This window comes from Acartia tonsa, chromosome 2 (genome assembly GCF_053477335.1).
Source record: "Acartia tonsa isolate MP-2025a chromosome 2, ASM5347733v1, whole genome shotgun sequence".
Classification (NCBI taxonomy): domain Eukaryota; kingdom Metazoa; phylum Arthropoda; class Copepoda; order Calanoida; family Acartiidae; genus Acartia; species Acartia tonsa.
Genome location: NC_137261.1, coordinates 40413680 through 40430139, shown reverse-complemented (window position 1 = coordinate 40430139; position 16460 = coordinate 40413680). Strand labels below are relative to the sequence as shown.

At 39.4% G+C, this 16460-nt stretch overlaps 1 protein-coding gene across 1 annotated transcript in view; it reads right to left on the bottom strand.

Annotated features, from left to right (window-relative positions):
• LOC145311845 (dimethylglycine dehydrogenase, mitochondrial-like) overlaps positions 1–15857 on the bottom strand; it is a 33830-nt gene extending 17973 nt beyond the window's left edge. The window contains exons 1-2 of the mRNA XM_080150846.1: positions 15729–15857; positions 14984–15108 (exon numbers count right to left, since the gene is read on the bottom strand). Of these exons, the coding sequence (XP_080006972.1) occupies positions 14984–15096 (113 nt within the window). The 5' untranslated portion in view covers positions 15097–15108; positions 15729–15857. The remainder of the gene's footprint in view (positions 1–14983; positions 15109–15728) is intronic.
• Between the last annotated feature and the right edge of the window lie 603 nt (positions 15858–16460).

Genomic DNA, 16460 nt, shown 5'->3' with positions numbered 1-16460 from the left:
CGAACAGCTGCCTTGCTGAACGCAGGAGCCATAGGATAGGCCGGTCAGCATGGCACTCTTGTATGCTGGGAACGCCAGCAGTTGTTGCCAGTCGTTCAACTCAGCCTGCGAATACAAGCCACCTGAACTGAAGTCATCTAAGGGTTCTGTCAACAACTGCTTAGGCGTATCCAGCGGGGGTGGCCTCTTCTTGGGAGCGGGGGTTAACTCTATCCAGCCTTCCTCCGCGTGCACAGTCAGGGGGTAGGTGGAGGAGCAGGGAATCTTGGTGGCGTGTTCACTGTATACCCGTGTCACAGCGTCTACAAAACCTGTGGGCTCTACTGGCACTTTGTCCCAACACTCCTTGTGTTCGCGGACAACGTACTTGTGACGTTGGCAGGTCAGCTGCAGCAGGATGTCTCCCCTCAGTACCGAGAACGTGCTCCCCTGGACACGCACCGGGTGGGCCGGGTCTAGTTGCTGGAGCTTCCAGCAGTTGGCCGCCACTTCTTCTGCTGCGGTGCTTTTCATGCGCGTTTCCAGGGTAAACCCAATATAACCTGCATGTATCTGTGCTTGAAGGGGAACGTCAACATCCCTGGCCGACACTCTGGGCAGCGCAGCCGCGGCTGGGTCAGCTGCCACGAACAGCGCTGGATGGTTTGTGGCATGGGCCTCGAAGTCGCAGTTCACAATCGAGGTGGGGTTGGTCATGTTGATGAAAAACTGGGCCTGATGGTCAACCAGATATGCATCCATCACCAGGCTGGGCTGGAGGCTGCGGATCAGCCTCAAGGGGCAATCTCTCCCCAGGTGGTCCCACACGTAGGTTGCTTCTCCAGTGATGCAGGACAGCTCAGAATGGGGACACTCTAGGGTCAAGTGGTCAGACTGGGACTCCACCCGTCCATCCTCCACCACATAGATCTCCTCCTTGACCAGCAGCCGTCGCTCCTGGAGCACTAATTCGTTGCGGTATAGCTGGCCCTCAAAGTGGACGTCCTCCCCCTCGCAACCCACCCCCTCGGGGCTGTTGACGAGGGCGCCCACCATGTCGATGGTGAAGAACAGGGGGTGGTTCAGCTGGAACGTCAGTGGCTGGGTCTTGCCTGGCAACGTGTAGACTCGGTTCCTGGCCAGGTCTCGGCACGCTTCTGGGTCTATCTTGGTTGGCCTCATGAGGGTGGGGACCGAGGTCACCTTGAGGTGACCCCATACCCCACACCTGAATGTCCACTGGGACACGGTGAGCTGACAACTGTACCCAGTGGTTTCCCTCACCTTGACTTGCTGCAGGACGTGTACTTCATGGCCCAGGGGCACCTCTTGGTGTAGGGGCTCCATGTTACACATCTTTTCTTTATTGTAAGACGTGACATGGGTGGGGTTGGCACAGTCCCACCCCACCAGGACGTAGCTGGTTGTAGGCCACACGGCTGCCAGCAGGAGGCCCCACAGGACCATCCACCAATGGGAGAGGCTTCCAGGCAACCATCTTCCTCGTACACGCGGCTGGGGATCTTCAGCTCTGGTCACGGCTGCTTCTTGGGACTGGACACGGCTGGGCTGCTCCTGGCTAGATACAAGTTTCCATTGAGCGTTATCTGTATGCAGCCGAGGCACCCCGATACCCTCCCCAATGACAGACTGGCAAGCGACTGGCACTTGCCTGGGTGTCGGCTCCCCTAGCCCTAAGTGCTCCCTTCCCTTGTCCAAAGCATGCCCAGTGGCATGGGGCTGAAGTGCATGTGGCACAGGCTCGCCCTTACTCACTGCCCTCCCCTGCCCTAGGAACTCAGGTGCATGTGGCACAGGCAAGTCCTTATTTTCCCAAATTTCAATCTCCCCAGCCTCAAGTGCAGGGGGCACAGGCAAGGCTGGGTGTTTACAATATTTTGGATACAACACATTTAACAAATTCAACTTATCCTGATGTTGAGCAGCTGGGTTCCCTTGGCTGGCAGGGGGCTCTGGATGGCATGTAGCTGGGCTCTCCCTGCAGGCTGGTGGCGCTGGCTGGCATGTAGCTGGGCTCTCCCTGCAGGCTGGTGGCGCTGGCTGACTGGGGGTGACGGGTGTCACCCCTTCCTCTGGGACCGCTGGCTCGTTCCAGGACTCAGGTCTCTCGGTGGCGGCGACGGTTGTCGCCCCAGACATCAGGTTGGAGGCTGGCTCGTTCCAGGATCCAGGTATCTCGGTGGCGGCGACGGTTGTCGCCCCAGGCACCAGGTGGGAGGCGCTGGATAGCACCCCCCCATCATCCCAGGTGGCGACGCCGGGTGGCGTCCCATACATCGATGCAGAGGTGCTGGCTAGCACCTCCTGCCTCTCTCGTTCGGCGGCTGCCAGGGCCTCCCCATACACCGTCTCAGGGACGCTGGGCAGCGCCCCTCCACTCTTGCTGGGTAGGCTCAGTCGGGCAGGTTCCATCATGTTGAGGCTAAAAGGCTGGGGCCTCAGCACCTCTGGCTCGGCTATGTTGTTGGGCTGTATCAGCTCTGGCCCCAGATGGTTAAGACTGAAGCCTAGGCCAACCCGGTTGGGTTCAGCCGCGCCGCCCAGTACGTTGATCCTAGCTGGGACAGTCCCGAACTGCGGCATCCCATCGGCTCGGTCCGCAGCTCTGGGGGCGGCTGCTTGCTGTGGTGGTGCTGGGGGCGCGCTCCCTTCCATATGGGCCACTCTGCTGGGCTTCCCTGGAGGGGCACCCTTGTCGGCGGTGCGCCTGCGGCTGGCTACCTGGGCCCAGTCAGCTCTACAATCGGCCGCCGTGTGACCGTCATAGTGGCAACGCTCACACTTGGCAGAACGGTCACGGCGTGGCTGGGTGCGTCTCTCCTCTAGGCTAACTTCCACAGGCGTTGGGCAGTCTCGAGCTCGGTGGCCTCTCCCCTGGCAGCGGTAGCAGCGGCCTGGAACCTTGTCATCTGGAGCGACCTTCCCCATCTGGTGGAGACCCGGAGCCAAGGAGCCAATCTCCATTGGCTCCGACTCGTCATATTGGGGCAACTGGATGCAGGCAGATCCAGTCAGCCCGTCGGTCGAGTCCACTAAGCACACACCTTCCTTCAGCTGCTTAGTAACCATGGTCACGGTGAACATGGCCTTACGAGTGTACTCATGTACACTCGTAATTTCATGGTTCATCATGAGGCGTTTTACATTGGCGTTACGAATTCCACGATTTAATTCGTCCACCAACAACTCAAGATCCTCATGGTTGTAGGCGTCCCTATACAAGGCGCACTTAGTTGATATGTACGCTTGTATAGGTTCTGTCGAGTGTTGCTTGTAATCCCTAAACGCTTGTTTAAGCGTTTGGGATTCAAAAGCAGGGCGAAATAGCAATTCACACTCGGTCTTGACCTGTTCGTAGGTCAAGGCTTGGCCTGCCTCGCCAAACAGATGGGACGCCATTTCCGCCGCTTGCCCTACCAATGACAGTAGTAGGGCGTTGCGGCGGTTGAGGGAATCATGAGGTGGCACGCGGTAAGCCGCCCATGACATCTCAAGTCTGCGGATATGTGCCGACCAGGATTGCTTGGGCGGCCCTCTAAACTCCGGCAGATTGCTCAGCATCAGCTTGCGGTACTCGGCTGGGGCCGGCTGAGGGTCATCCTGGAGCCATCCTGGGGCTTGGTCACCTCCTGGGGCTTGATGCTGGTCCATTGGGTCAACGGTGAAACGGCGGGCACAAAGTTATACAGTACTAAAATGAATGGTTTGTCACTTGAGGCTTCCTAGCCTAACAGCCAACACTGTTTGTATCACTAGGTTGGGAGTTTAGTTGCAAAGATATAACTTAGCTGTACTTATCACTAGTTAGGTGTTGAGGTTGTAGGGTAGGCTGGTAGAGGTAGATAGATGTTGAGGGTCTGAACTGCTGTCAGGAACTGATTGGGTTTTCCTTTATCACACTAGAGCTAGAAGGAAAGAAACTTGCAATTCTTTATTTGCTAAAATACCCCTGTTAAATGCTATGGAGTAGCTCCGCTCCGGTGTGAGTGTGTGTGTGTGTGTGTGTGTGTGTGGAATCTCCTGTCCTTGTAACGCGCGTCCGCGCCGTCAAATCCGCGCACACGGGGAAAACGCGCTCTCACCCCTCAACTCGCTCTCTCATTGGTCCGCTTCGTCCGTTGGATTTATGATATTTTCTGCACTCTGTTGCGCTACCCGTGAATGGCGCTCTGTGTGTCCGATCGCTAGCCCCACACTACAGACGGACTTAGTCTAGTGTGGGTAGGAAGGGGGAAGCGCGTGAGGGGACGGGGGTAACTCCGTCCGTTCCCCCTGTGAGGGAGGGGGGTAACTGTGTGCTGATGTAATAGGGCCTTTCTTCTTAATCCTAGGCTTATCTATTATATCACCCTGATTGTATTTGCCTTCAATGGAGAGGGGCCCCTCCCCTTCCCTTGGAATAAGGGGTGTATTGTTGTTGTGCTGTGGGCTTGAGATTGTTTTGATTGTATATCAGGGTCTTTATTATATTACAGCTAGCTTCTATTTTTGTCCTTATCACAATTGCATAACAGATTTGTTTACCAACTCTGTTCTATTTTTAGCTGTTATCACAATACACAATAATCCAAGCCTGTTCTATTCTTAGATTTATCACAACACAACAATTTGTTTGCCAAGCTTTGCTCATAAATCTATTGTTTGGCCATCACACTAGGGTGGTAATCCCTGCAAATGTGATATAATATCTGTTTTCTAGATGGGTGGCTGCGTTGTAGCTTCTCAGGATACTCGGAGTTGACGTAGTTTTTCTCTGTTCTGGTGCACTACACTCGTATGTTAGCTCGCAGCTCGCAGCTATGTGGCATGTTTCAGCCTATCGGCGGCAGGGAATGTCCCGTCCTGCTAGCGCCGCTGATCCAAATCCGGCTGATGGCGGCAGGGAATGTCCCGTCCTGCTAGCGCCACTGGTTCGGATCCTGCTATTTCTTGCAGTAAAGTTGGCCTATTTCCAGCCGTTTACACTTATTTGGCTTGTTTCAGCCGGTCCGCAGGCCTGTTTCAGCCCTTTTGGCGCTCAATTCTCCGTTAGATATCAGCGCTGCTCGCGGTTATTCGTCGAATTTTGCTGTCTCGCTTCCACAACTGCCGGATGCAGAGTTAAACTTTGCTGTCCAGGGTGGGTAATTCAGGTTGCTTGCGTCAGTTTTGCCAGATTCACTGCTGGGAGTACCTTAGCCTCAGATGCGCGTCTGCTCTACACTTGTGGTTCGCCGTAATCTCACACAGCTGTCACCAAAGTTGTGGTATCCGCCGAGGATAAATGGCAGACACCGGAGTTCAATTAGATTACGGCAGTGTGACAGACGTGGACACCTTACTATAGAGAAGCTACGCTTCTCTAGCTCTCACTAGATAATGATCAACATCTAATTTCAGTTGTCACTTTATTGAAGGTTTAAAAGATACTGAAGCTATATACAACAAACAATAATAACATGGATAGGAATAAATAATCATAACATAAAAGCATAAATAATACATATACAATGGTCAGTTTGGGCAATAATGATCCCCCATCCCTGAAAAGGGTGGGGGAGAATTAAGAATACAGTTAACCATAATAAACATGACAGATTCAATCATTAATTCTAAGCGTAGGGAGGGGGTCACTAGACCCCTTCCCCAGGACTCGGGGGAGGGCCGTTGACCCTCCACCGAACCCCAGATCAGGGGTGCCATAGGCATGGCTCACGGTTGCCGAATACCACACTTACACAGACTGCAGACAATTTTATTGCATATTTTTTTAGCATGTAATAATTTTTTAGTTCAATAGTACAACATTTTGTTAGTACTTTGGTAAAAAAAAATACTTTTTTTGCATTAATACTAGTGACTTTCCCCTAGCATTTTAATTTGAAATAAGCTGGCCTAAAACCATAATGGGTCTTATGTAAAGCTTCCTTGAAATGGAATTGGTTTAGTGGTTAGCCTTTTAATTTTAAAATTATGGAATGTGTTAACAGCCCCCCCCCGGGCCCCCCCCCCCTCACACCTAGGTCTGGAGGCTATGGGCTGGTTTTAAGATAAAGCAACTACAAATTATTGGTTGTTTGTTTACCCCTTAAGACTATTCGTTATTTGCTTTTTAAGCGGTTTAAACCAATTTCTATTTATGAATAACATATGAAAATATTTACTTTATACAGAGTTAGCAAACAATTTGAAGTTATTGTTGAGTTTAACAGTTAGGGAGTTGAATCCATTTTTATAGAAGCAGAAATATAATCTATGATTATGGTTTGGACCCTCTAAAACTGTAATCTACCTTTCCACTTTCCCCTCTCTTGGTGAAGATATCTTCAACGCCGATACGATTTTTGAAATGTAAGATTCTACTTTCCCCTCTCTTGGTGAAGATATCTTCAACGCCGATACGATTTTTGAAATGTAAGATTCCACTTTCCCCTCTCTTGGTGAAGATATCTTCAACACCGATACGATTTTTGAAATTTAAGATTCCACTTTTGCCTCTCATGGTGAAGATATCTTCAACAAGAGAGACAAAAGTGGAATCTTATATTTCAAAAATCGTATCGGCGTTGAAGATATCTTCACCAAGAGAGGGGAAAGTGGAAGGGTAGATTACAGTTTTAGAGGGTCCAAACCATAATCATAGATTATATTTCTGCTTCTATAAAAATGGATTCAACTCCCTAACTGTTTAATATTTGTGCTATACAAATAAATTTAGCAAATAGATACATACTATCACATATGAAATAAGTTGTTATTACATATTAGTTGGTTATCAGGGAGGGAGGGAACATTACCTTGTTTAATACTCTAGTCTCCAAAATTTTTATAATAACGTATCTTATTCGTTGGATCAACAACTTTGGGGATTTTTATTGAATTATGATTGGTTCATTAAGTTGGGTGTCCAAATGTTTCAACCCCTAATTGTAATGTACAGATAATTTTGTGTACAATCTTTAGGGGTGTATGTCAATTTATCGGCCTTTCTCTTATCTCTTTATATCCATGGTTGGTTATTCTATCATAATTTGTGTAGCTAGTATATCAATTTAGTAAGTAGTCAATTATGAAATAAGAATACATATTTTGTCGATAATATGTTAGTCGTCTTCCTTTCTAAAATTTAAAAAGTAATATATGGCTAATAATCAACCTTATTAGACAATTACTCAAAGCCCAAAAATAATGGACTTAAAAGTGTATTAAACTGTATATAAGACATTTGCGGATATATTGATACCATTAATTTGACTATTAGATAAAAAAAAGTATGTTTTTTTAATATTTTTCTCTTGCTACAAATCAAATTTCAAATTTGAGTCACCAAAAATGCTTAACTAATTTTTGCTCTAGAAGAATCATTTTTTGGAGTTAGAAAATGCTTAATACCTCATTTTAATCGCCTGACATTGCTTTATAATATACAGGTAATGACTTGGTTGTTTATAGAACAGCTGACTAAAAAACCGAGGTTTTGTGATAATCCCACTTTTGTTGTTGCTCCATAAATGATATTTTTTTTCTTAATTTTTTTGGCTGTAAAGAAGCTTTATATATTCATATAACATCCACCTAAATATGACTTTTGATATATTATTTATATCATCACCAGAAGGAATTGAATTTTGGAAAAAAATATAAATTTATATTTTACACTGTTATGCATTGTTCTTGTTCTTGTTTCTAAAAAATATTTATATTATTGAAAAGAGAATTATTTAACGCTTCTATAGGTATGTTTATCATTTTTCTAGGCTAAATATAACTATAATTACACCATTTTAAAGTTAAACATCATAACATATAAACTCACGTATTGAATCGGTCTGTATTATTAAGCTGCCAATCCTTAAAACAGCTGCATTTCATTATTCTATTATATAAAGTAGTAAGCTTTTTTGTCTGTAGCTTAAGATTTTGATAACTAATGTACCTATTGACTTCTCTGTTTTATGGAAGCTTCTTATAGGTCCCGGATAGTTTTAGAATTTTGAAAAAAAATATCAATTTATATTTTACACTGCTATGCATTGTTCTTGTTCTTGTTTCTAAAAGATATTTTTATAATTAAAAAGAGAATTATTTAACGCTTCTATAGGTATGTTTATCATTTTTCTAGTCTAAATATAACTATAATTTCAGCATTTTTTAAACATCATCATATTCAAGTTATTGTAATTTTTTTAAAAAATATCAATATCAAGAACTATTCGAACAATTTTTACCATGCAAAACAAGGTGTTAGAAAGAGTAGGATCCCTCACAATATCTATATGTCTGTCTATAATGCATTACACATGTAATGCTAATAGAGATCATAGACATACAAGCTTTTTTTTTGGGGGGGGGGGGGTAAAATTTTTGCAAGGGGGGGGGTAATTCGGTTTGGGGGGGGGGGGGTAAAGTGGCGCGCGAAGCATGTTGCAAATTTCCCCCCCCCAAAAAAAAAATTTTTCCCTGGGGGTAAAATTTGCTTTTGGGGGGTAATTCCCCCTCCAGAAATCTGTTGGCAGGAGAAATTTTGTTTACCCCACCCAAAATTTACCCTTGGGGTAAAATTTTTGAGGGGGAGAAATTTAAATTTAATTAAATAATTAGTAAATGTGCGAAGCGCGCAAAAATTTTTTTATTTTGGGGGAGGTATTTACCCCCCCTAAATTGTTTGGGGGGGGGGGTAAATACCCCTCTTAAATGGTTGGGGGTACGGGTAAATATTAAATGAGGGGGGGGGGGTAAATGAAAAATTCGTTTGGGGGTAATCGCCACTTTACCCTCCCCCCTTGGACGTCTATGATAGAGTGGATGCTATAAGAGTGCTCTTATAATGTGAACTTCTTATAACTGAATGGGCTTCCAGAGACCATAAAGTTGGCCTAGTCACTACAAGGGAGAGTGCAGAGATATCCAGGGGGGGGGTTCCTGTAAAAGTGTAATTTTTTGGGGGGATAGGGGTAATCACCCCCATTAATATATTATGGGTGGTATAAACCCAGCCTCTTTAAATTTTTTGAATAGGAGTAAAGAAAATCAGGAAAACAATCTAGGAATCAAACTAGCACCCCAACCAATAATCGGTTCCATGCCAAATGTAGGAGTCCCAAACGTCCCAAAACATTGGAGTGGACAAACGCATGAGTCCCCAACTATAGTGGAACAAATGTAGGAGTGGGACAAACATTGGAGTTCACATTATAAGAGCACTCTTATAGCATCCACTCTATCATAGACGTCCAAGGGGGGAGGGTAAAGTGGCGATTACCCCCAAACGAATTTTTCATTTACCCCCCCCCCTCATTTAATATTTACCTGTACCCCCAACCATTTAAGAGGGGGTATTTACCCCCCCCCAAACAATTTGGGGGGGTAAATACCTCCCCTAAAATTAAAAAATTTTTGCGTGCTTCGCGCATTTACTATTTATTTAATTAAATTTAAATTTCTCCCCCTCAAAAATTTTACCCCAAGGGTAAATTTTGGGTGGGGTAAACAAAATTTCTCCTGCCAACATATTTCTGGAGGGGGAATTACCCCCCAAAAGCAAATTTTACCCCCAGGGTAAAAATTTTTTTTGGGGGGGGAAATTTGCAACATGCTTCGCGCGCCATTATACCCCCCCCAAACCGAATTACCCCCCCCTTGCAAAAATTTTACCACCCCCCCAAAAAAAAGCTTGTATGTCTATGATCTCTATTAGCATTACATGAGTAATGCATTATAGACAGACATATAGATATTGTGAGGGATCCTACACTTTCTAACACCTTGTTTTGCATGGTAAAAATTGTTCCAATAGTTCTTGATATTGATATTTTTTAAAAAAATTACAATAACTTGAATATGATGATGTTTAAAAAATGCTGAAATTATAGTTATATTTAGACTAGAAAAATGATAAACATACCTATAGAAGCGTTAAATAATTCTCTTTTTAATTATAAAAATATCTTTTAGAAACAAGAACAAGAACAATGCATAGCAGTGTAAAATATAAATTGATATTTTTTTCAATATTCTAAAACTATCCGGGACCTATAAGAAGCTTCCATAAAACAGAGAAGTCAATAGGTACATTAGTTATCAAAATCTTAAGCTACAGACAAAAAAAGCTTACTACTTTATATAATAGAATAATGAAATGCAGCTGTTTTAAGGATTGGCAGCTTAATAATACAGACCGATTCAATAAGTGAGTTTATATGTTATGATGTTTAACTTTAAAATGGTGTAATTATAGTTATATTTAGCCTAGAAAAATGATAAACATACCTATAGAAGCGTTAAATAATTCTCTTTTCAATAATATAAATATTTTTTAGAAACAAGAACAAGAACAATGCATAACAGTGTAAAATATAAATTGATATTTTTTTCCAAAATTCAATTCCTTCTGGTGATGTTATAAATAATATATCAAAAGTCAAATTTAGGTGGATGTTATATGAATATATAAAGCTTCTTTACAGCCAAAAAAATTAAGAAAAAAAATATCATTTATGGAGCAACAACAAAAGTGGGATTATCACAAAACCTCGGTTTTTTAGTCAGCTGTTCTATAAACAACCAAGTCATTACCTGTATATTATAAAGCAATGTCAGGCAATTAAAATGAGGTATTAAGCACTTTCTAACTCCAAAAAATGATTCTTCTAGAGCAAAAATTAGTTAAGCATTTTTGGTGACTCAAATTTGAAATTTGATTTGTAGCAAGAGAAAAATATTAAAAAAACATACTTTTTTTTATCTAATAGGCAAATTAATGGTATCAATATATCCGCAAATGTCTTATATACAGTTTAATACACTTTTAAGTCCATTATTTTTGGGCTTTGAGTAATTGTCTAATAAGGTTGATTTCTAGCCATATGTAGAAAACTTCGTTTGAAAATAGATATAAGCAATAAACATGTTTTATTTAATGCGTACATAAAAGCATTGCTGTATGTATACAAATGAATTAGTACGTGTGGCTGGATTAAAATGCGTGACGGGCCCCCAAAATGTGTTAACTTTCTATTGTGACTAGCTAGGTTGTGGTTCATAGAATACAGACTGGTAGAATTATAGGGGATTGGCAATTCTTGTTTTAAATCTTTTCTTTGTAAAACATATCCTTAAATAACACATAGGTCTAGCCAGAGACGTCCAAAGGGGGGGGGGGTAAGGTGTGTTTAATTTTTAACTTTAAATAACTTTTGATTTTTACCCCCTGCCCCCGCCCCTTAATAACAAAAAATCTTGGACGTCCTTCTTACCTATATGATATAAATATTCTCCCCCCCCCCCTTCCTCAAATGTTTTTTTTTAAATTTTAAACTTTACACCCCATTTAATCCTTCCCCCCCCCCCCAAAAAAAAAAAATAAAGTTTGGAGGTCCTTGAGTCTAGCCCCTATAATCAAAGTGCCTTCATGATGGTTCATAGCAAATCTATAAAAAAAAAATCTAAGAAAATAAATTTAAGGAATTTTAAAAATTTAAATAAAGTTTTTTTTAGATATTAGAATCATAGAATAAGGAGGAATAGAAGTGAAAACCCTAAAAATTTCTGGGAAATTAGAAGGAATCTTTGACTTGCACAGTAAAGACAATAATGCTAAAGTACAAATCACAATGACTAGTTGGACAAAATTAGAAAAATCATGTATAAATCAGCTGTTTAAAAACATACATAAGAGCGCAACCTAGTTTTATAATATAAATACTGAGAACAATATTTTTTGTAAATTTTTTACATAATTAAATTTTTCAAGGCTTAAAATGCACATAAATTCATTTTTAATCCATTGTGAATAGGGAAGAGAAAGCTTGAAGCTTGGCTACATGGCTTTTAGTAAATTATTGCAAAAGGAATTTATTTTGAATATTCTTTCTGAATAATTACTGAAATCATGTTATTTACTAACAGCCTTATAGCCGTTTTGGTCTTTCAAATGTTCCAATTTTACTTCAGGCTAGCTAGGCAGAATCTTCTACCTGGATTCTATTCTATACTTTATCTTCTTTGATTAGAATATTTCTTATTCTTATGTACTCTAAAGGTTTTTAAATAGAGTGTTTATAATATGTCTCTCATGACCTTTACGTTTAATTGCCTTATAAAAAACATTCAAATTAATGGATTTAAATATAATGTTTTATAGCAAGGATGGTAAAAAGTAAACTATAGCATAAAAAAACTTCTATTTTAATGTAAATAGCAGCTACGCCTCTAGTAATCTTTTTTTTGTGGGGGTTGAGTTTGACTATCACATTCAATTTTTAGTTCTAGGAAGTTTAAGGATAACAAATCTAAGAAAGGAGGAGTTGCCCTCCACAAAAACAAAACATGTTAAACTTCAACTTTAGGGAAAGCTATATTGGTTTGGCGGTTATCGAGATCTTTTGATACAAACATACAAAAAGGTTGACCTGCTAGATGTCTATTAGCCCAATATTCTATGAGTGAACAATCGAATAGTTACATATGTATACAAAAATACTTGATTTTCCACTAAAGATGCATTGCTCTTCTATGCATTATAGGGACAGGGGACTGCCAGCAACGCACATGGGTGGGAGTGAGGCAGTAGGGGGAGGGGGGGGGCAAAGTTGAATTTAGGTCCAACGACCGTCTTCAATTCTAAACTTGTGATAGGATCCAGTATAATCTAGTATATACTGGCTTCAATCCAGATTTCTCTGTTTTCAAATTCTAAAATTCCTGTTCCTCTTGACAACTAAAAAAAATATGTTTATAGATGCTAGTGTGGACGCTTTTATTTATAGGACGATAATCTTCTATACATATTGTACGTCTGTACGTTCTTATGTCAGTCAAATTAAATCGGATGCTATATGAGATAGACGTCTGCAACTTATCGTGAAGAGATCCATGAACAATGAGCATTTACTCTTTAGAAAACATTTTAGCTGTTTTTATTTGTCAATTTTCTTCGTTGCAATATGAGATAGTCTTCTGGTATTTCATAGTGAAGATTCTCTTTTGTAAAAGCTTATTTAACAGTTCTATCCTCCTCTCAATTTGTATTTGCCTTTTTAACAACGTCTAGGCTTTGCTTGTATTGATGCTGTCATCCTTGTTATATTAAAACGTAGAAAATGTATCATAGAAACCTGAATATGGATACAATAAAAAATCTAAATTGGGGACACTACGTTATTAATGAGATTTAAAAGATATTTAGTACCCTGGCCCCTTTTAACAGCATTAATTATTATCAAAACATTTTAATGAAAATTGTTTTGTTCAAATATGATATCAATAGTGGCATGTAGGGGTTTGTATTAAAAGGGGGTAAAGAAGGGGTTGAAAAATAACCCAGAAACATTATCCCAAGGCTTAAATCTAAAACTAAAATAGCCTTAAACCTTCCCGGAACAAATTTGAAGCTTCTCTGAAAAGTATTTCTTTATAAGTTCAATAATTATTGAGATCTTAAGCTTCAGACAAAAAAAAACATAGGATAGATTTAAATATGATAAAATACATGACATCTAAGTTATGGAGGTTTTTCTGAAAGAAATACTTTATTTCTAAAATCCAATCTTGATTTAAAATATAAGTATTTTTTTATTTTCACATTATTGTTTTGTATTATTAAAATCTAATAAAATTATTGGATAATAAAGGCAAAAAGAAGTCGAAAGTTGCAGGCTTCTCGATTCGAATCAAAGCCAAAAGGTAATACACATTCCTAATTCTAATGTACAATCAAATGCTTTTTTTGGGTCAAATATTAAACATTTTATAATAACAGTACAATTAATTAATATTTATTTTGCTATCAAAGTTCAATAATTATTTTTAAAAACAAATCAAGGAATAAACGATTTAATGCATACTTTGATTTTTTTCATAATAAATGTGCACTAAGGGTTAGGCATAAAAAAATTCCTTCTCCCGTATTTCAAATTTCAGCTTGTTTTAAAATTAGAGGAACAGTTATTCTGTCCTAGCACAGAACTTTGAGAAAAAGCACCTAATTACCCATTAAAAAGACTAGCCTCTAGGGACTTACTTATTGGTTAAACGGAGTATCTAACCAGACAAAAAAAAATAATATAATTTATATAGGTATTTAGAAGATATTGTTATTTTTTAACTTTAACTTTAAAAATGTACTGTCAATTATGAAACCTAACATTTTATTTATTCATAATAATTAATTTTATTTTATTGCATAATTGTCATGTGCTTCTTGCAACAAAAATAAATGTAAAAAATTTGCATAAAATATAGAGCTCAAAATACACTACAGTTGCGTCATTAAGTATCAATAAAAAAAATAATTAACAAGTTTTAAACTTAAGGAAAAAAATATTGTTATGAACAGAAAGATAGATTGGTTATGAAACAATTAAAAGTAGATAAATTATTAAGTTGTGTTTATATATCCATTAAGATTTCGTAAAAAATTTAAAATCCTTAAAAATAATTCTATACGATTGCCCTCATACCCAAAGACCAAGGAGTCCAAGGTTTTTATTTTTGGGGGGGATAGGTGGAAGGGTGCCAAATTTCAATAATTTTACTTTGGAAATTTACATGGTTGGGGTAATTCTAATTACCCTTAATCCAAGGACGTACTTGGTACAAATCAAGTAAATTTTTGACAATTCATACCAAAAATGTTGGTTTACACTACCCTAATCACCCCCTCAATCCACCAACCTCCCAAAAAATTATATTAGGGGGGATACAAACTTTTCCCATCCACGCCATAAATCAAATATCCCCCCTCCCTCGCTTAAAAACAAAAGCTTAGTCGTTCATGGGATGATTCACACCTCTTTACCCACCCCCTTGGACGTCCTTGCCTGAAACTAATTTAGATACTGGAAGGAAGCAGCCTAATAAAAATGACGTTATAAAATACAAATGACCTATGATAGGCCAGTATTTTTACAATTGGTCAATTAAAATGTATATTGGCCTATCTTTTGTCATTTGTAATGTATAACGTCATTTTTTAGGAACTGTAAGCTGCTTCACTGGAATATACCTGGAAGAATATCTTTTGGAAGTGTTAACTCCTGTGGTTGAGGTTGCCAGAGCTGACCGAGCTGAACGGCCAGATGTGAGCACTCGTCTTGATACAGCATATTTGGATAACATCTTTCATTCAATCTTAACAAAAAAATTTTTAAACGACATTAAATTAACTTGATAAAATGTAAAATTGTTTGCGATGAAAAGCATAATAGGTTTAGCCGTCTGCGAGATCTTACGGAAGCAGTTATCCTTTCTTTTTATAATATATATTTCTATAATGCGATGTTTCTTGGGGGTGGGGGGTTGGAGGAGAATCATTAAAAAAGAACCATATCGGTTCAGAGATCCTTTACTACAAACACACACATAAACAGATATATTCATTCTGTTACTTTTTGTAAGGATTTTATAAAAATCCAATAGAAACTTTATGTAATAAAATGAAAAGGATTTCTTTATATTTTTTAAAGTCAAAGAATAAATTTTCAACATTTGAAAATTTTAATTTAAAAAGTTTGTTGTCTGAATTCTCCTTTCTCTGTATAAATTTGACCGCCAAATTGTTACTAACCAAGCCCCCTTTTAGATTTATTAATACAAGGATAATAAACAAAAAAAATAGAAATTTTAAGATAAATTTAGTAACATAATAAGAATCCATGAAATGCTTTGACTTTTTGCGTTAAAGACAGTCGGACAAAACAATATTCTGATAAAAATAAGATAGAAAATAATAAAATAAATGAGAAATCTACCTTTTTGAAGGATTAATGAAGAAATAAATCCTTGTTTAATTTGTCCGTATATTCTCTTACTTCCCCTGTTGTGTTGAAACTGGAAGTGTTTGTTTTCGTCCGCCTTACTTCCAACAAACTTGGCTAAATATATTCTCTTTAAATTATCTAACTACGTTCTTGCTTTTATTGCGTAGAACGTATATTTAGGATCGTTTACTTTTTGTAAACTTCGAAATTTGTGACAATAATCATATTTTATAACATTGTACAATATTTTTGTTTAAAGCTTAATATCTCAATATCTACTGAACCGCTTGAATTATCGCTTTAGGTAAGCTTTACATAGGTCTTGTGATTATTTAGGCAATTATGTTTTAATATTAAAGTCGTAAGATGGTTTTAAGCTATTTTTTTGCCATTCTTTGCCCCTTCAATTAAAAAGCTCCTGTTTTATAGGTGCTCATCAATAATATTTAAAATAGTATGATTAAATGACAAATTTATAACAAGGTTAATAACTTTTGGGAGAGATTTAAATTGGTCCGTAGTAGGCTATAGGCTAATTTTTATATTCAAGGAAACCCTCCCCCCCCCCCCCCTACCAAATATCAAGATACAGGGATGGTAAAGCAAAAATTTGGAAATATATTAGAACCATCCAATCCTCCTCCCCTCCCCCCTTCATAAATATTTACCCCCCAGTACATTCGCACTTTAATGATTGTTAGGGGAGTATTTACCCCCTTCACA